We start from the raw sequence: 20,176 nt of genomic DNA, 5'->3' as shown, positions 1-20,176 counted from the left end.
GATGGATATATATTTTTGTTGTAGTAGTTGTTGCAAAATCTGTATTCTCATTGACGCCGTCAGTGATAAATCTCTGTGCTGTTACTGTACAGGCAGAAACGATGAGGACTCGCCTGCAGGAGTTGGAGAAGCTGCTGGCTCACTTTGATTGCCGAGGTAGATTTGGGAAGCAGCACCACCTGCTGAAGTATCACATGGCCAAGCTTTATGAGCATGAGCACCAGAAGGAGGATGCTCTACCAAATGCTCTGGAGGATTTTCTGGCCTTCCAAGGTAACAGCGGCCAGAATGGCCGAGATGATTCCACTTGGCCCGTCTCTCCTTTTAATAGTTTCCTACGTGGTCGCGCAAGAGACACTCGGCAGCCTTTGCTTTGTGAAATGTGAAGCTCGCGTTATGTGCCTTTTGTAAGTATTGTGTCACATTTTGGCTGTGAGATGATAATGTGCCATATCAGTACATACAGAACCAGCGAGCATGGCTAAGAAATTTGACACGAAACCGCCCACGACGTTCTGCAAAACAGGCTGTTGCGCTGTCTGTGTCGCCTCGTTGTGACACTGTTACAGATATAACAAAACAAAAGCGATTAAATCAGGAAGAAGGCAACAATACAAACCTCTCCCAATTACTGAACACAATGCTGATATATCCTCATTATCTTTGGAGGGGAAAGGGCTTACAGGCTCAGCTGCACAGGCCAAATGGAGACAAATCATAACAATATAGAACAAGGCGCCGTGTGACCAACTTAATCCCTATTTATATGACAGGCGATGCATCTCTAATCCCTGGTTTATTATGATTATAGTTGCAATCACGATAATAGTTGTCTTACATCCCCCCCCCCCCGCCCAACACCCACATACACACATATAGTTACCAGCCGTGGCCTTTATGACACTGGGTGGCCCAATAATGATTTAATGAGTATGTGGGAGCGACGGGCTCACTGTGCGGGCACACAGGAGCCAAACAAATCACACTGGGGCTCACACACACTTGTTATCTCTTATTTTATGTGACACAAAGTCAAAGAGACAAGCAAAGCGTGCCACACAATGAAGCAACAAACACCCAGACATATTGTACTAATTGTACTCATCCCCAGACTGGCTAGGCAGCCAGTAACACAAGAAATACCACTGAATACAAAGTGAGACTGTGACAAACGTGAACAGAATTCCCTGTGGTTTGGGTTTTTTTTACTGACGACCAACAGGTAGACAGAAAGGATGAAAGTCTGAATTCACACAGAACATGAGAGATGTGTTAAAATACTGCGTTCGAGCTACAAAGAATTGGAGGAATGATGTTCTTGGTGAAATAATCCGTGAAGGATTTAATGTGGTTTCATTTGTTTTTTTCTCTTTGTTCTTTCAGAAGCTCGGGAGGCCTTCATAAAACAATTTTCCTTGCTGGAAGCTTCCGCAGGCACACTCTTAGCCCAGCTGCATGGCATTACTTCCACTTTGAACTGCAGCATCAGCATGACGGAGGAAGAGGGGAAGGAGAGGAGGAAGGATGAAGGAAGCAGGAGTGTGTGTCAGACCTTCACGGAAACTACGTTCATGGTCAGAGCGTCTCACAAACAGCTAAAGCAGGCAACACTGGACCTGGACCACATGGTAGGCGAATTAACCATATTCTTTCTTCAACATTGTGTTCATGGTCCACATAGTTAGAATGTATTCCAGGTATGTCATTGCAGAAAATGATAGGAGCAGCTATAATGTTAGGGTTCACCCAGTCCACAAGCAGGCTGATGTTGTATGTAACACAATTGATTTTTTGTCCTTATTACTGGGTACTGCAGTTTACTCCTTTTGGTGGAGCTCCTCTGTATAGATCACAGAGTTCCCCCAAGGCAAAACAATATTTCTTACCCACACCTCGACCACCCTCCTCCCTCCTTCCTCCTCCATCTGCCTGGCAAATTCCTGCTTCCAAAGGAAAATCCAAAAGACTGTTTGATGGATGCTAAAATTAACAACTTTTCACCATCTCACCAAGACGCTTTGGAATCTATTATGGATACTGCTGCCATGTTATTCAGATTCTGGGAGATGAGAGAGAGAGAGCTTGTTTTGCCAGTATATAACTCTCTATTTCAGATTGTGTCTGTCTGTGTGCGCGCAGGCACATTGTACCTCCATAGCCCTTATCACTTGGGTAAGCCTGAAGCGGCAGCAATTTAATTCCACATTAATAAGCAGAGCAGCCATCCAAAGTGAAGAAAAAATGCAAGAGTGTCAATTGGTGATTCAGTTTTCCCATTTTTATTTGCATTTTTCTCAAATGAAATGTCACTCGGGGAAGAATTCTGCATTTGACTGTGTACACATTACATTTATCAGGACAAAACTTGAGGGGATTTATTTTGAGGGAGTTTTTTTTTTCCATATGCATCTGCTTTGAACCTTTTAGAATACATATGTTTAAGAGGTTCATTAGATGAGTTTCATTATTTGTAGGATTAAAGCAATCCACAGGACACCGTTTTGAGCCTCGCCCATGACGGCAGTCCAGAGAAGCATTTTAAATCGAGCCAAAGCTAATCTAATGAACCTCTACTCTTTTTTACAAATCTGTGCCCAGATTCCCAGAACCGCTTTCACACAGATGCTACATTTTCTGAGCAAACAGCACAGGGTCTAAAGAAAAACTCTCCACTCAGCTGATGAATATTCCCCTAATGATTAGATTAAGACTTGAGTTCACATGATGAAAATCTACATGTCAAAACAGTCTGAAGTCTCTTCAAGGCCCGCTCAGCATGTTGCATTCCCTCTCTTCCTTTTTCATAGATCATTCCCTTTGAGGTGGTGTCAGAACCCAACAAATGGAACAATTTGGTCAATGACTCACAGGCCCTAATGAAAAGGTAAGACAGATCAATGGACCATTACAATAAAAAAAACCACTGAAGTAATCTGTGGAACTTCATCTCTCTTTGCTTCTACTTTTAGCTTGTCACTGACACTGGGGTTAAGCCATTGTGAATCGCTGCCCTTGGCCACTCAGAGTATGCAGCATTATTATGTGGTAGTTACAGCAATCTGGACTGCAGGAGAAAGTCGTTGACGCTTAAATCCATTTCATCTCTCCTCAGGCGGTTGTAATGCTCTGTTATTCACCGTTACTCACTTCCTTTTTCTCCTCCTTTCACTTTGTCTTCCTTTTTTTTTCCCCCCCCCCCCCCCCATCCTTTGTAGTCACAGAGAAACAGCAGACCACATTGAGGCCATAGCCAGCAGGGCGGTAAGAGCCTCGGAGCAGACCTTCGGTTTCCTGATGGATCTACTGCAGGACAACTCCACAGAGGAGTACATCAGGAACCTAACGGAGCAGTGAGCACAATAAGGAAGCCAAACACACGCCCACAGACGAGCACAACAGAGAGTGTCTCCCATTCACATAAAGCATCCTGTACTGAAAAATCCCAACAAGCTGCATGACTCCCTAGATTATTGTGCTTTCGCAGTATATTTCTAACAAAGTGCACCTATCCCTGTATAACAGCTCGAGGTCCTCTTCTTCACAGCAGCCTTTTAAAGCACATTGGAGTTTAGGAGTAAGACATTTAGCCACAGGGGGACAGCTTCTCTCCACTGTAAGCCTATTGCTTTCTTGGATTTGCCGCACGCTCGCTGCATCTCCTAGCGTGTGATTGCTCTGAGGATTATCCTGAATGCCAGACAGAATGATGCAAAAAGCCCTCCGGTGGCCATGATGAGAGCAAGAAGCGAGGAACTCAAAATTGATTACCCCCTTCTAACAGTAGTCAGCTCAGTTCAGGAGAGTTCTGTTAATCTCTGGAGCGCTGCTGTATGATAGTGTGTGTGTGTATGTGTGTGTGTGTGTGTGTGTCAGTTTGCAGGATGTGAATTGAGCAGTTTATGCACAGACGGGCAGCATGAAATTGTATGTCCTACACATATGTCCCCATGTGTTGGTACTTCAGCAGATCAGATATATGTTGTAGGCAGGACAGCTATCCAATCAGAGAAATGACAAAAGTGTCTAACCAGCCGCTAACAACAAGCATGTATTACAAGGCTGCAGTTAAGACCACTGTCCTTAACAGTAGTTTAGAAATGTTTGTTTGAGCACTTAAAATAGCCCCATGTTAACAATCAACCTCATCCTTTATATTCAGACAGCAAACGCATAAATAGTGTGACATTAAACCACCGCGAAGGTGTGTGACTTTAAGAAGAACGCAGGTCAGCCGTGGAAAGTAACTGATTTATTCAAGTGCTGTTCTTAAATACAGGTTTAAGAAACTTAATTTGATACAGTATTTCCACTTTCTGCTACTTTATACTTTATATACAAATATTGTAATATTTACTCCACTAAATGTATTAAACATATATAATTACTATCTACTTTTGAATTTAAGTATTTACATAAAACGATTAAGTAGACTAGACTTAGACCCTGGGTTGGCAAGATCTGGACTAAATTACCGAACTGTATTAAAGTAGTTAAAACTATTCTTGACCCGCTACGACAGTAAAATAGTACTAATGCATCAGTCTCAACTATCCTATGTAGTATAAGATACAAATATATTAGTGACAGGAGACATTTCTCTTCAGAAGCAGTGTTTTTATACTTAAAATGTATTTATGTGATACTTCTTTTACTTGTAATGAAGTATTTTTACATTGTTGTATTGATACTTTAACTTTTTTTGCCATATGGGTTGTTTTGAAAGGCATCTTCCAGCATTCTAGTGTTCTACCAAACATATTCAATTAAAATATTGCATAAATGAATAATTTTAACTACCCAAGAGAAGGACGTGTGCTTGCTGCTGAACACATTTGAAAAAAAAGCTGGTGTCACACTGTGAATCCATGCGTTTCTGCTCTGTTGAGGCAAAACAGATAGGATATCATTACAGCTGTGGAGGTGATAGAAATGGCACTTTAACATCTACTGCGCTGTGCCTTTCGTGAATTCATCACGCTTTCTTTGCACAATGTCGCCTTCCCTTTTAATCCTCTTTACTCAGTTATAACGAGCTGCCTTGTCTTGTTCCCACGAGTATATTGATTTAAATATGGCACAGCATGATGCTTTTTAGGTTTCTCTTACCAACGCGATATGAAATTGAATATACTGAATTATGTGCAAAATATGTGATGCTCTAATGAATCTTTCATGTTTTTTTTTTACAGTTATAAATCAAGTGAACAGAAAACATCCTGAGGTTTCACAGTGTCCATTACAGTACACTGCATTTTACAGCGTTTTCTTCTGCTGTCTTTTTCTCCGTCTTTCCTCTCAGAATAACACAAAGGCAGCAGCAGAAGGAGAACCTGACAGCACAGGTGAATGAAACTGCAGCCAAACAGCTGGCCCTGGAGGAGGAAACTGCTGGTTTAGAGCTTGCCCTGGGTAACATCACATCATCTTTACATCAGTTGGCTCCGACAGATGCCAGCCCATCACCGGAGCCTCACCAAACGCAGCTCAACCAAACACGGCCAACCAACCGTACGACGGAGGTCAGTTTGGACAGCACCTGCAGAGTACAAATGGAATTTGAAGCATTATTATGTTACATTATAGACCCATGAGTGGATCATTTAGTCTAATTAAAGCTGGTTTGACAGCGGCACATATTATATAAGAGACCATTCCGGGACATGTAACTAGGCTAATATACAGATACAAGTATCTCGTTTTTTTGAAGAGTGGGCAGTTACCTCCACATCATTTTTTTTTTTCTTTCTTCATTTTACATTTTGGCAAGCAAAGAGGGACACTGAGTAGGCACAGGAGAGAGGATCCTGGCAGGATTTGTTGCTCATGGGGGTACATGTTGTTCCAGAGGAGGGTGATTAACCACCGCAGCCTCTCTGAGCAGACAAAACATTGTAAAAGGACACAGAAATGGGCCAATTTGCCCTGTGAAAATGACTGATTAAAGGCAGAATGTTTTGTAAAACTGATAGAGAAAGCTAAATGGGATTTGTTTAATAAAAGCATTAAAGCTGTGTATTTTTTTTGCTTCCTGTTTAGTGGGGCGAGGACCTGCTAAAACAAAAAGAAGAGCTGGACAAGCAAATTCAGACCCAAGACAATCTCATCAGTAAGATCAGAGAGGAGATGGAGCCTCTAAAACAGACCGCCAGGAAGAAACTGGAAGTGATGGATGACATTAGTGAGGTGAGTAAATATACCGCACATGTGACTTTATACTTTGAATGTATATTGAATTTTAATTTGTAATGCTTAAAGTGAAGTTTATTAGCCATGCTAGCAGCTCTGTGAACAGCTCTGTTCGTCCAGACTGAAATATCTCAACAACTGTCAGACGGATTGACATTTTGTACAGATATTCAAGGTTCCCAGGGGATGAATTGAAGTACCACCGTGAGATTCACTTTTGTGGTTGAAAATGAAAATTTAATTTACAACATTTTCATTGAATCATAAATCCCATTTAACATCTGGTGAACTCCTGGAAGGATTTCCGTCATACTTGTTGCAGACGTTCATGTCCCCCTCAGGACGAATTGTAATGACTAAACATTTTGCTCCGTCATCAAATCAAAATTTCAATTTGTGCAATACTTCGCATGATAACCAAATACCTGCAAAACTACTGACATTTTCATCAGCCTCTTTGCTAGTTAGCAAATGTTTGCATGCTTGCTAAGGGTGACCCTGAATAGTCGACTACTCGATCTACGGAGCCTGATTTGACTACAAATCTCGCAATCGAATCTCCTCGTGGCGGAGAAATGTGGTTATGAAACAAAGGATCTTTCCATTCAGGCTATATGGGGGTGATGAATGTCTGATTTTTTTTTTTTAGTTTCTTCCAATAAATGTGGTATAAATATCAGCCTATCAATAATACTCTTAATCAGAATTTGAAAATAACTCCTGGACTTAAGTTGCACTATCAAATAACAACAACATATGGCTACTGTTACAAAATCAAAGAGTACATTTATATTTCAGACCACTCGCATGAGAACGTAACACTATCAGAGAGCTGGATATTTTTAGAATTTATGAAGGATTGTCTTCAATCAGCAGGGGGAGGCACGTAGAAACAACTTTTCTCCCTCCCCCAGTTCGTCTTCTCTCTGTGGATTGCTACGATGATGGGAAAATGGAATTAGGGCCAAAAGTCCAATCCACTACCACAAACACAAGCAAGCAGGCTAAGAAACCGTGTCTGTGGCTCTGTTTCAGCACTTTGGACGGCGCCACATCTACACACACACACACACACGCACAAAACAAACCGCGCGGCCTATTATCTGAAACAACAGCTAGGTGATTGCCAGATGTATCTCGGCCCGTACATTTTTTGGCTTCATTAATTTACTTTGAAATCAATGAGCAAAAAAAAAAGATAGCTTGCTGACGTTCGCATTTAGCTCAAAATGTTACATCACGGAGCTGCTAGCATGGCTGTAGACTATTTCAATGCTGTCGTCTCCTCACTTTGCCTTGATATCAGCTCTGAATACACTTTAACTGAGGTCATGTTTCCTCTTATGTGTCTTTCTTTCAAGCTGCAAGCTCGCGCTCAAGGGGCAATGCTCACGGCGTTGTCGTCCGTGGTGACGGGGAAAGGGGTGGAATCCGACGCCATCGCCCTGCACAGAGAAGTAGAATGTGAGTCTCTTTCTATCTGGCTTGTTTCTCTTTTTTTTGCTCTCTTCACTGTCTGTCTTGCAATGTTGTTTTTGTTGAACGTCCAACTGAGTTAGAATTGAAATGTCAAGTGCAGAGTCTGAAAACAAATATAAGAGCAACAGACTGAAGTCTTAGTATAATAAATATGTCATCACCATTGTAAGATTTTGACCTAATTGTCATGTATTGAAAGCAGCAGCGTCTTATGTAGACAATGCAATGAAGTGAAATGTTTGGAGAAGAATTTATGATACGTGAAGAGAATCTTAAGAGATTTTGTCTCCTCAGACTTGCGTTGAAATAGTAAAGTAGCACAGAATAAGGATGAATAAAGAAAATCTCATTGAGTAGACAGTAATCTAATTTGAATCCACTGTTTTATTAATCAAAAGTCAGCTGAATCTTTTACGATGAATCATCTGGTCCTACATGAACACAAATATTTCTCACAGTTTGAACATGTTGGGTTATTGCACATGAGATAAATCTGTATTTGTGATGTGATTTGTCTGATCTCTTCTCACTGATTCAAGTTGGTGGTGCTCAGTTAGAAACATGTGATGCCCCATACATCAATGCACCAATCAGGATTTATTTATTTGACGCTCTGGATGCCTTTTCCCTAACTTTAATTGTGCTTATTTATTCATGATTATTTCATTTAATAGAAAAATACCATTTAAGACAAAATTCTCCGGGCTTTAATCCTACTGCCTGCCTTCTTCCCGATCTCCACCCAGACATGGTGAGGGAGTGGCCCCGTCGGCAGGCCCAGACCAAGGCTGCAATGAAGAAGGAAAAGCCCCTGGAGGAAAAGGTTCTAGCTGATGTCAGGAAAAAGGTCTCACAAATCGAGATGATGCTAAAACCAGCGCTGGAAAACTCCAGCCTCTCCAGCAACACCACAATGGAGGCGGAACAGACAGCCCATGCTGTGGCAAAGGTATGTGTGCTGGGAAATGTCTCAGGAACTTTGGATGGATTGCAATGATTAACCTTTAATCTAGTGTCATAATAGGGATCAAATCTGTAATTTATCCAATTGGTGGTTTGATACCTGGCTCCTCCTGTCCACATGTTGAAGTGTCCTTTGGGCATATGGGATGGGATAAAAGCATCATAAATGCAGTTATACCAGCATTGTCATTGTGAGCATATTTGCACACTGATGTGCTAAAACACATCCTCACAGAGCCACTTGCATGGCTGGAAACTTTAGCGTCCTATTTTACACCCGGCACAAAGCGAAGCACAGCACAACTGTCATTGCTAGTTTCAGACCGACGAAGTTGTGTGTCGTGATGAGTGCACAAGTGATATTTTTATGCCTTGTGTTGGACGGTGCACACACGCGCCCTCTGTCTGCGCTCAGCATTTCGTCATCTTTCTGTGTTTGCGAGTGTAGACGTAGGCTACTTCAAAGTTCGAGCCTTATATCTCCGCTCATTACGCACCATCTCTCCCTCAGAGCCCCGCTGCAAGCCCGAGTGTAATGCAGCCTCTATATTCAGCATCCTCTATCAATGGGACAAACAGCAGACGGAGTGCCCTTTTAAATCTGTAAACACAATATGAAACGCGTCGATACAAGACAATGCTAGGGCTGTACCGAATCGTTGGAAGCTTCATAGCTTCATTCATAACGTTTTCATTCCAATTCTAAATCAACATTTGAAAACTGCACTTCTTTTTTCCTTTTGCATGCCTATTCATTCTGTTTGAATACAGCGTTTCTGCACATTTGCAGATAGAGATCAGGCAACACTAATATGAATAGTATTATACTATTTGTAGAATTAAATGCCAGTGGTGGCTGCATTGGATTGTTTCCGAGTCGTGGGATCCAAACATGTCCAATAACTCCAGAGCTGACATGTAATCATTTCCAAAATTCACAACATGTTTTTATGTAACAAAATATTCTGTTTCAATCCATATTTGTTGCGTGCCAGGTGCAGCCACATCACCCAGATTATGGGCCATTTAAAAGTTGAGTTGGACTCGCCCTAAATGCACTCGCACCATTCTCTTTAGACCGTGCGCTATAGTTTAAATAAGGTCCTTAGTCTTGCTCTGTAACTAATCAAAACATCTTCAATATCCGGTTATCGTTTGTCTTTCCTTAGTTCTATGATTCCTCTCTCTTTGTGTGCAGGAATCCAAAGCCATTCTGACCCAGGCCAGGCATACCAGGACTGCATCTGCTCACCTTAGCTCCCATATAGACTCCGCTTTACAACAGCTGGCTGAGCAGGAGACGCTAGCTGACACAGTCAACTCCCAGATCATCTCAGAGGTACCTAACACAGACATGTATACATTTAAACAGCAGAGTCTATGCTTACTGATCTGTCCTTCCTGTGTGCAAACTCATTTCCAGCCTGACGTGTCGCTGAACAGCGTTATGGAAGACATGGAAGCTGCCAAGCTCCAGTTAAAGGCCTATTCTGTTACACTAACCGAGCTAATCAGCAAGATTGGTAAGTCACTCCCTTACAGATCATTGTCACTGTTGGCACCTTTTTAGTCTTCCATATCTATAAAACTCGTAAATCTTCATTACATCTTAAATGTCAAATCATTAAAGAGCTCTTTGCTTTTTAATGCCTCATTTAACATGGAAATATTTCCCAGATTGGTACCCCCATGATAAAGTGAGAGTAACTGCCGTTAGCAGCATTTTCCTTGTGGGTAAATATCAGTGTTGTAAGAATAATTCATATATTATCTGACCTATTCATTCAAACACATTTCTTGTATCGTGTTTTGTACAATTTGTTGAATGAAGTATAACGACAGGGACCTGGCACTCCGTGGTGCTTATGTTAACATGCTTGAGAGGATAATGACCAAATCACTGTAATTAGGTCATCATGGCTGATCCCCCCACTTGAATCACTGATGTAGGACCGACGCTTACAAACCACGATCTAGCCAAACTTCGCCTCCATCTGTGGTTTGCCTCTTTCTCCAACTGTCCTCTCTCTTGCATGTCCCGACCAGATGGGAACGTGCCGCTGGAGCGCTTTGACCGGATCTTGGATGAGACAGCGCGTCGCCTGAGCATGCTTCGCGGGAGTGTCGAGAGCCCGACGCTGGGCTCGAAGATCCAGAAGCTGCAATTGGCCGCTAAGGAACAGCACAGCAGGATGTCCTTCATTGAACAGGACTTACAGGAGATCAGGGAGGAGAGAGACAGTCTCAGGGACATCACTTTAAACCTGCCTCAGTCATGCCCCTAAGCCACAGGTGCAGGTAAAGGCTAGATACTGTAGATGACAAGCATTGGGTCATGATGAAACAGCTGAACATCATAGAAGTCTGAGGATTTTCTTTAGTAAAAAGGGGCTGGGCCGTTTTTTTTAGTATTATTCTGCTTCAAAAAGGTCAGTTATATCCTTAAATTCTTTTCTTTTTCCATCTGTTGCCCCAGGGTACGTTTTATTTTACCACGGATTTTGTTAATAAAAGGGTCTACGGTCGTTTTTTATTATTCTGCTTCAAAAGTCAGTTATATCCTTAAATTCTTCCTTTTTTCAAGCTTTTTGCCCCAGGATAGATTTTATTTTACCACCTTGACACACTCACACACACTCCCACCAGCAGACGTGGATTCTCCACTGTCTCCTATGATTTACACCTAATCTTTTTTCTTTCCCCTCTTTAATTTCTTTCTCCCACTCAACAACATCAGAACTTTAATTTCACCGTGAATAATACGCAGCCGTTCTGAACTGCTGAAGTGCCCTGTCAAGTTTAAAATAATGCTGATTTTCCTTTGTGGGGGTAAGAGGTGAGTCTGAGTGCTCCTCCAGACTGACACATTCATTTACACTTGAGCTCTCTTTCATCAGCCTGGCTTAATTAACAATTAGTCCTCTTGGCCTCAGTGGGGTTCAGGTCAGGCTTCAAGAGCACACAACCTGTGTTTGGGATTCTCACAGTGCCTACCTCTCGTCACTATCAAATGGTCAATATTCCTTGTCTTGGGGTCACGGTCTTGGTCACACTTTCTGACTTCTGATGATCAAAATGTGAAAGCTAATTACCTTTGTATTGTGACAATGACTCATGGAGTGATGGTTGACCAAAATACACTTTTTTCCTGTTTTTAATCATGTTGAATAACTGATCAGGAATCAGATTCAGGCAAATGGTCTCATCAGTTAGACATCATCATCTACTTATAGTAATTGTTTTGAGTATGTAAGGCCTTCACATAGAAACCATTACAAAATAAAGTATACTTGAAAGGGCCATTTTGCATATTAAAATGTCTCTTTGTTTTTACTGGACACTATTGTACAGCAGAGCGATGCACAATGGAAATAAAGGAGCTGCTCACAGCTGGTTAAAAGCTTACATTTGTAGAGGAATTCTCAAAAAGATAATAATAAATTAAATATTCAGCCCTTAGAAAATATTCTTGCTGTTTGTGATATTTCAAAAATGGAATGTGGCTGACCTCCAAAAGGACTTCAGAGTTTGATTAACATCTATTAACTCACATCTCGTTTCATTTCTTTTTAGGACCAAACGGTTAATTACGTTTGTCTCTTCTGTGTTAAAATAGTGCACAGTGTCAACCTTTGTACATAAATGAGCATGTAGTTGTTCGGAAGATTTTAGGAAATACGCATATTTGCTTCTTTTCTTTTCTCCATGAGTTGAATAAGAAGAAGCTCTCATGTCTGTACGCTAAACGTGAAGCTACACCTTTTTGACTTTTTGCCAGCACCTCGAAAGCTCACTCATCAACATGTTACATCCTATTTGCATAATCTGTAAACAACAAAGTGTAAAAACCACAATTCTCCAGTGACATACCACTGTTTGTTAATAGTTATATCTCCTTAAACAAGATATAGGATGTTAATTAGACCCTCTTACACATAGATTGTGGAGGTTTAGTCTATTTAGATACTGTACAATTGTAGTCAGCATTTACCTTTTTGAAACACGGGAAATGAAATGTGCACAGCCGGTACTGTTTTCTTTTCTTTCGACACATCTAAGGCCGATGCGCCGCATGTGGTACAAGGTCGGTGAACAGCAGTTGTCTCTGAACATTCATGGGAATTCATCATGAATTCAGCTCTGAATGTTAGGAAGTAAAAGTATTCATTTTCAGTCCGTTTAGCGGCAAAGTAGAGACGAGTGCCATTACCATATGAAAATGAAATCCAAATTCAAGACTGGTGAGCGGTAAGGAGATGGAAAATGGCAAAGTTCTTAAAGCCATTGCTTTATGAAAATAAATTATCGTAGTCGTACTGTAGTAAATACTGAAACTTGTTTTTCTGATTGTCTCAATTTTTGGTAATTTCAGGTCCAACTGAGTGGATGCATCACCTGCTGGACTGCCGTTGAGCTTCGGTTTCACATTTTAGATTCAGTAAGTAGTCAGCAACAACATCGTCGAAGGTCATTTTGGCTCCACATGTTTTAAATTTATAGAAATTGCGAGAAAGCCTTTTGAACAACACTATTACAGCTGTATTGCTGTGGCACAGGGAAAAGGTTTCAGCAAATTTCTTTGAACTTGGATGATTAGTTAGACAGTAAACAATTATACTGGAAAAGAAAGACGGTTTTGTCTCCCAAGCTACATTTGTTTTTTACCTCACACATCTCAGATCTGTTACTTGGAGTTCTCATTAAAGGAGTTAAAAAGAGAAGAAAAAGTTTGCTGCTGAAGAGTTCAAGAAGAGAAATGAGTGCATCAGAAGAACTCTCACTTATTATGATCCCACCTCTTTCAACACTTGCAGAATACAGTAACAACAGTCTTCCAGCCTGTAGTGTGTTTCTATCAGCGTTGCTTCCTGCTAACTTTCAAACCGCATCTCCATCTTTCATTCTTTGATGAACTCGTCTCCATCATTACTACTGGAAACACAAGCAGTTGTATTGTAGTGTCAGTGCTGAAGATGGGGAAATTCTAAAAAGCATGGTACCAACAACAAATGTAGAGGTTTTTAAAGACAATAACAGTGTGTTTGGACAACAAAATTGTGTGTTCAAATGAAAGAAGCTAAAGAAATTTAGAATGTGCAGCTCCTTGCAAAATCACCGTACCGTTACATAAACCTAAGGGCTTCTTGTCTTAGGCATCTCTTTGAGGCTGTCAGTGTAAAGGTAAGAATGAAACAGCATACATGAATAAATATACTGTTTGATTGAACAAACAGTATTCTAAGACATTGTAGTAAAACTGACATCTCTTCAATCAATCCCTGTGGAACACCCCCACCCATAACACTTCGACTGTCAAAGTTTTCTATTTTGCACAAATAAACTCTGGTTTTGCCAAAAAAAAAGTTTCTCCCACAGAGAAAAACCCATGTCCATAGAAGGGAATCGCCACGAGCAGAAAAGTAAGAGTCGGTTGAGTGATATTAAGCCGAGAGCCAAACAGAAACTGGCAGTGAACCATAGATGCTATTTGGCTATCCTGGTGTGTGTGGGAGGGGGAGGGGGGGTAATTACCAGCCGCTCCTTGACATCTATAGGATGCATCAACCTTCACATTTCTCCCCTCGTTTGTCAAGATGAACGCTGGCAGTCAGACAGTGTGTTGGATCTCTTTCACACAGCTACCATGTGCTGAGGATAGATTGCTGGAATGAAAAAAAAAACCCTGTACCTTCCTGGGAAAAACATGTCTCTGTCAATTTAGCTGTTTTAAAACCAACAGAAAACTGGTAATGCCACAAAAAAATAGCACAGAAGCCAGATACCTGACATGGTCTGAGCAGGCAGCACAAGTGCAAATCCTCAACATCAAAGATAGTCGCTGACACGCCCCCTACTGCGCCTCTCGTCCCACCTCACAGCTAGTCGTCAAATGAGTTAAGGAGAGGAAACTAAATATGTGTGTGACCCTAAAATATCTTTTCCACATAAAACCATGACATGCCCCGTGTCAGGAAAAAAAAAAAGTGAGCCGCTGTCTTCCTCATCCCTGTTATTTTCTTTGGTATCGAGCAATAACACAGTGGCTGTGAGTGTGAGCATGCTGTAAGTACGGACTATAGATTAAAACAGGTTCATAACAAGAGGAAAACTAAATGTCAGATGAGTCTCGAATATAAGTCCACAGGTTTAAAAAACAACCTGCACACATAACTGCAGAGGGATTTGTGCTGTGACTCACCAATTCAAATCATGTAAACATATGCAAATAAATGCTTTTCAGTTGCCATCACATGCATTATTTGTATATAAAAACAGAAATGTATTTTAAACCCTGTCTCGGGCATATTTCTCCTTCTTGCAGGTCGTTATCTGCCCCACAAGATTGTATTATTTTCATAACATTGAAAATAATACACTTTGCTTAATTTTACTGCAGAGCGTCTGTCCTCAGAACATGCTGCAGTAAATTCCTCACTTCTAAAGTTCTGCACAAAAGCTATGAAAACAAAATGTTCCTATATGTGTGCTATTTAAACCAAAGCTAATTGACACAGAATCACAAAAATCATGAATATTCGTCCTTTTAAATGTAATAATTCTGTGTATTCGAGTGGTTCCACTAATGATAGTGTGTAATGGAGGAGTCAGACTGTGGCGCGCCGGGACTGAAAACAGATCTTCTTCCTGCATTGCAATGCGTGGAATCATTCAAGTTGAAACTATAAAGAACGGGGCTTTGCATGATGAAATCATTGTAACCTCATTTACAGTCGCACCTTGTGCCGAAAGTCCTGTCGCATTTCCCGTTGATGATGAACATACTGTGAGTCCTGTTGGGAAACGTTAAGCTTTAACAGAGCTCTAATGAACTATGAAAACTAGTGTGCGTGTGTGTGCATGTGTGTCTTCAACGGAGAGTGATAATGTTAATAAATAATTGCCAGATGATAGTGAAATATTAATATCAAACACAAAATCATATGGTACCAAAATGATGCCGCAGGTATGTTTAAAAGACAGAAGCCACACATAGATGATTGATAGGAAAGCTGACCAATATTTTGTGAATGTAAAGATTCTTTGGGGGCAAGCTGTAAACACAACACTGACATACTATCATCTTATAAAGTTGATAAGGAAATCCGGTTCAGTTCATAGTTTACACATTGAGTAGACACATTCTCAGTCATTTGGAGTCGTGTTTCTAGCCGCTTGGTAAATGTTAGTCCAATCTTCCCTTCCTTTTTAACTCTGTCTTGGTCGCTACCAACTCCTGAGGGAAATATCTCTCTTTAGCTGCTCTTTGCTGCTCTTTTATCAGAGCAGAAAACATCTGCCTGCTACATCTAGAAACATTGAGAGCATTGAGCGTCAACCAAAGCTGTATTTGTGCGCCGTAAAACCAAAACAACGAGCTGAAAGTCGCTAAAATGCACCGTAAAGCTGAACTGTAGAATCAGTGATTTGTCATTTGATGTTACTATAATATTAAATAGTGCAGCTTTAAGATTAGCTGTTCAAAAGAAATCCATAATAACTAAATAAGATTTGTCTTTAAGTTCTCTCCTGACACTTATGTTTCAACCAGTAACATTATTTATTATTATTTGGATGAATACAATATTTTAAATTACCTTTCCAACTATTATAAAGCACTTTTGGAATAGATTTTTCTTGCAGTCATCAGTTATATAGAATATGAAACACTGAGAGGCTTCAGAAACACAAAAGTGGGGATACGGAACACAGATTTAATGAATTCAATGATGCACGTTTCAGGCATTTCCCTACCTTTTCCCCTACCTGCTGGCCTGAGACCTTTTTTTAGGTCCCATAATTCTCTTGGGGGGCTGTCAAGTTGTCATGTGAATCTGATTATGGCATGTTTTTGTGTTATTCTTGGCTGGAGCTCATTTTGAAAAAATATATGCATTCAAATATTGTTTGAAAAAGAAATGGCTGAGGTTGACTGACGTGTTATACCCTCTAGTACAGGCAGGTAGATGATAAAGCAACGTTCTACACTCTCTCCTTGCTGTTCAGGTCTGTATTACAGATGTATCACTGCTCTTTGTCTCTTATCACATATTTTCTCAATTATTTTTTACAGTTTATATGGAATTTTTAGCCCTGCGTGGGTACTAAATGTAATGGATATGGAAAAGGTTTTATTTCTCTTATTGCAAAGCAGTCATGCAAATATAATTGTCCTTGAGAGATTCACTTGCGAGATAGCGACTTGAAGTTTGGGAGATCTCAGAGGTGGAACAGCTTTTTTTAGTCATGGTTTAGCCCGCTCTGTTGGAGTTTCTATGCTGTCAAATACATTTAAATGTGTCCTAGAAACACAAGCGCCTGCTGGGGAGAGATGAGGCACAGTTGTAGGCTAATTACAACATTCGTCATATGTTTGTTTATGTGGATAAGGAACGCACGTTTAACGGGTCACAATCCCCGTGGTGAGGATTGATTGTGATTGACGATTGGAAACAGGTGTGCGACTTTATTTTACTCCTTCTTTACGTGAGCGACTGTCAGATAATCATCAGCGTCAGATGATATTGTGTTAAGGTCTGTGCTCTTGGATAAATTATATATGTGTGTGCTAAATTCAGACGTCATCAGTAACTGATTTGTGGTTTTGTACCTTCTGTGAAAGCTTGCACCTGTTTAGGTCGCCCCATGTTTACCTGGGCAGATGGTACGACCCAGTTTAGGCTCGGCTGTTAAGGTGAAATGCCAGTCACTGGTTTGTAATTTAGGAGAAAGAGGAATGCTTGAAGGTGTGTGATTTCTTTTTTACTTCACTTATAAGTTGTTTTTGTTTCACCTCCTGGGGTTTGTTTTAGTCATTTGATTCTTTTTCATTTAGAATTTCATAAAAAGTTTTTGCATGGGATTCTGCCTACAGTTGTTGTTTTTTCATCATCCCGCCCTAAGTTTTCTCTTAGCACATAACAACCTGCCAGCTTTTATTTGGGGTGAAGAATAGCTCTATAATCTCTCCCTGGATTCTGACAACATGCAACATTTGGTAAAATATGTCTCCGTGAATAATTACATAAACATGGAAGGAAGTAGGAACCTTTCAAACTAAAAATCAAATAAGTCAAATATGTTTCTTCAAGTCTTATCCAGCCATGCAGATTGTGTTGGTTGTTACTAAACAATGAAAGAAATAACATTTTCCAATGGAAACACTATTTGAAGAAGTAGGGGACTGTAAAAGGATGGTGTGATTTACTGTATCTACCCAGCTCAGTGCATTTTTCTGGAGTTGAAAGGCTTAGAAAACCATCCCAAGGACAGGTGTGTAATGCAAAATATGATGGAGGAGCTTTCAGTTTTTAGTCCCCATATATATCCAGTATGCCTTGCAAATTGTCAATGATGGAGTCGGGTCATAAACAACAATACACTTTGGAAGTTCTGTTGAGAGCGTAAGAAACCTGAGCGAGTCGGAGGGAATGAAACCTGAAGCCAAGTTGTTTTTCTCCTCGACAGGTAAGTGCAGTTTACGTTATCTAGCGTTTATTAGCTGGACTATTGCTGTCAGGGGAACTTGTATAGCCTCAATAACTCCACTTCTCATGAAAAACAAAAAAAACAGTGCCGAGCTGTGAAGGTCTGAGCCTTAAAAAGACAAAAGCCCAACTGGTTCGTTATGTGTTTTACTCAGCTAATAAATGTTTTTGTACAAGTGCTTCTTTGTGATTGAGGACTTTCTGTGTGTTGTCTTCTTTATCTCGTGCTGCAAAAACTGAATACTGCTAGTCCTCAGAGCATACATGTCATTCAATAATGGGAACAAATAGAAATCCTCTTTCATCAGATCTTATAACCATGAGACTGCAAAGAACTTTAGTCATTTGAATATATATTCAGAGTGGAGAGGAATAGATTTTTCTCGACATATTAAAGGGACAGGTACCACTAGGAAAGCAGATATTTATTGTAATGTGACCATTTACAAGGTCTACTACAACCCTCTTGTACAGTACAAAACTTTAGAAATGTGGAAACTGTTGAAATAAAGTACCAGAATGAATAGCTTTGACATGGCCTTTCTCTCATCTACTCTGCTGTGTCCTAACATGCCAGTCTCTTCAGCTGCTTGGGCACGCCAGGCAAATAAAGAAAAGATACACATGAGATGAATAAAAAGTGTAATACCCACTTCAAACACCCCGCTAATCCCCACGTGCACTCAACCTTCACAGAGTCCAAGTATACTGCTGACACTTGGACACCGACATCACCCACTCAGCTTTGCGGAGCAGACTTAACAACGTAGCAAGAGACTGGAGAGGTGGGAGATTATTCACCAAGGGAAAAAAAAAGAGACAAGACACTGCATCTGTCTGCGCTTTTGCCCGGCATATGTCCTTATCCACAGATACAAGTGCTTTATAAATCAGGTGGCGTTGTTGCCTGCTGACGTCAACTACTGAACATGGTCCACAAAGTATCCATCCTCGCCCGTCCCCTGCTTGGAGGTCTGTATAGAATACACAATCACATGGGAGATGACACGTGAGCCCAAGATCTACGTGTCCATCAAAATGTTGAGGCAAATGATGTCACCACAGAACTCGTAGAGGGCTGCAGGGACGACGTATCTTTTGCAGGCCAGCCCCCGGAAATTGGGTTTTGGATTCTTGCGGAAATTAAGCTCTGTGGCAAAGAAAACGTCATCAGTTTTGTTCAGCAAGATAATCTTCACGAATAACCACCACTTTTATGATTTTTGGACTGTGAACGCAATCGCCAGAAGTAAAAAGCCAATGTGTATAAACGTAAATGAACTTAATCGTGGCTTTATGAACACCATTATATGCAACACAACGAGAATGTAAAAGCGTACTTGTTGGTGTGATGACGTTTCCTTTAGCCACTTGTTAGCAACTGCCTCATCGCAAGACACTCATCGCTTCAAAATTCACAAGAGGGGTATCCACTGACATATTTTATATCGTAGAAGAAAACGTTGAAATATCTTAAGCTTGTGTTAAACTCAGACATTGGTTGCCTCAGAAATTCCACACTACCATGCTATTTAGTTCACTTAAATGCATTGGAAACGATTTTGGACTCACTCCTTCAGTACTCCATCTAATGTCATTTAAAGAAAGTTATTCAGCCATGATGATTGGCTGTTATTGGAGGTGTTGAAAAATAGTGCTAACAGCATGCTGTGCAGGTGAGAATTGCTCCTACAACCTGTAGGCTCCCCTAATTCCTCTCTATGAATCCCTTAAAAAAAGATATTTACTTGTACATGAACGTAGACTCCTCAATCCTGCTGGACCGACCAGTGGATGTTACAGCCTCATGGATCTCACGTCTTCATTAGGTCACCTGAGGAAGAGCCTTGCTGGGTTTGAATATCTGTTCATACAGTTTGGCTGCAAGCTTATGGGAGGAGTTTATTTAGATATGTACCCTTAAGAAGAAGTAAAGCATTGCTTGTTAGACCGAAGCCTTGCATTGATTTGGCAAATAAGATTAGACTGTTATTTCATCCTAAGTGGGGCTGGCTGCTCAGCTTACATAGCCTGTTATTTGTACTTTTTAAACAGCAGGATTA

The 20,176-nt window shown here is 40.7% G+C and overlaps 1 protein-coding gene across 1 annotated transcript in view; it reads left to right on the top strand.

The window, feature by feature from the left end:
* The window catches only part of lamc3 (laminin, gamma 3), a 94,285-nt gene extending 82,306 nt beyond the window's left edge, over positions 1-11,979 (top strand). The window contains exons 18-28 of the mRNA XM_079178626.1: positions 93-273; positions 1,384-1,628; positions 2,808-2,884; positions 3,216-3,350; positions 5,300-5,519; positions 6,037-6,183; positions 7,548-7,650; positions 8,412-8,614; positions 9,827-9,967; positions 10,052-10,151; positions 10,675-11,979. Coding sequence (XP_079034752.1) covers positions 93-273; positions 1,384-1,628; positions 2,808-2,884; positions 3,216-3,350; positions 5,300-5,519; positions 6,037-6,183; positions 7,548-7,650; positions 8,412-8,614; positions 9,827-9,967; positions 10,052-10,151; positions 10,675-10,913 — 1,791 coding nt within the window. The 3' untranslated portion in view covers positions 10,914-11,979. The remainder of the gene's footprint in view (positions 1-92; positions 274-1,383; positions 1,629-2,807; positions 2,885-3,215; positions 3,351-5,299; positions 5,520-6,036; positions 6,184-7,547; positions 7,651-8,411; positions 8,615-9,826; positions 9,968-10,051; positions 10,152-10,674) is intronic.
* Positions 11,980-20,176: the final 8,197 nt, after the last annotated feature.

The sequence above is a fragment of the Pholis gunnellus genome (genome assembly GCF_910591455.1).
Source record: "Pholis gunnellus genome assembly, chromosome: 18".
Classification (NCBI taxonomy): Eukaryota; Metazoa; Chordata; class Actinopteri; order Perciformes; family Pholidae; genus Pholis; species Pholis gunnellus.
The sequence above is the reverse complement of the archived record's forward strand: the minus strand, read 5'-3'. Positions and strand labels throughout refer to the sequence as shown.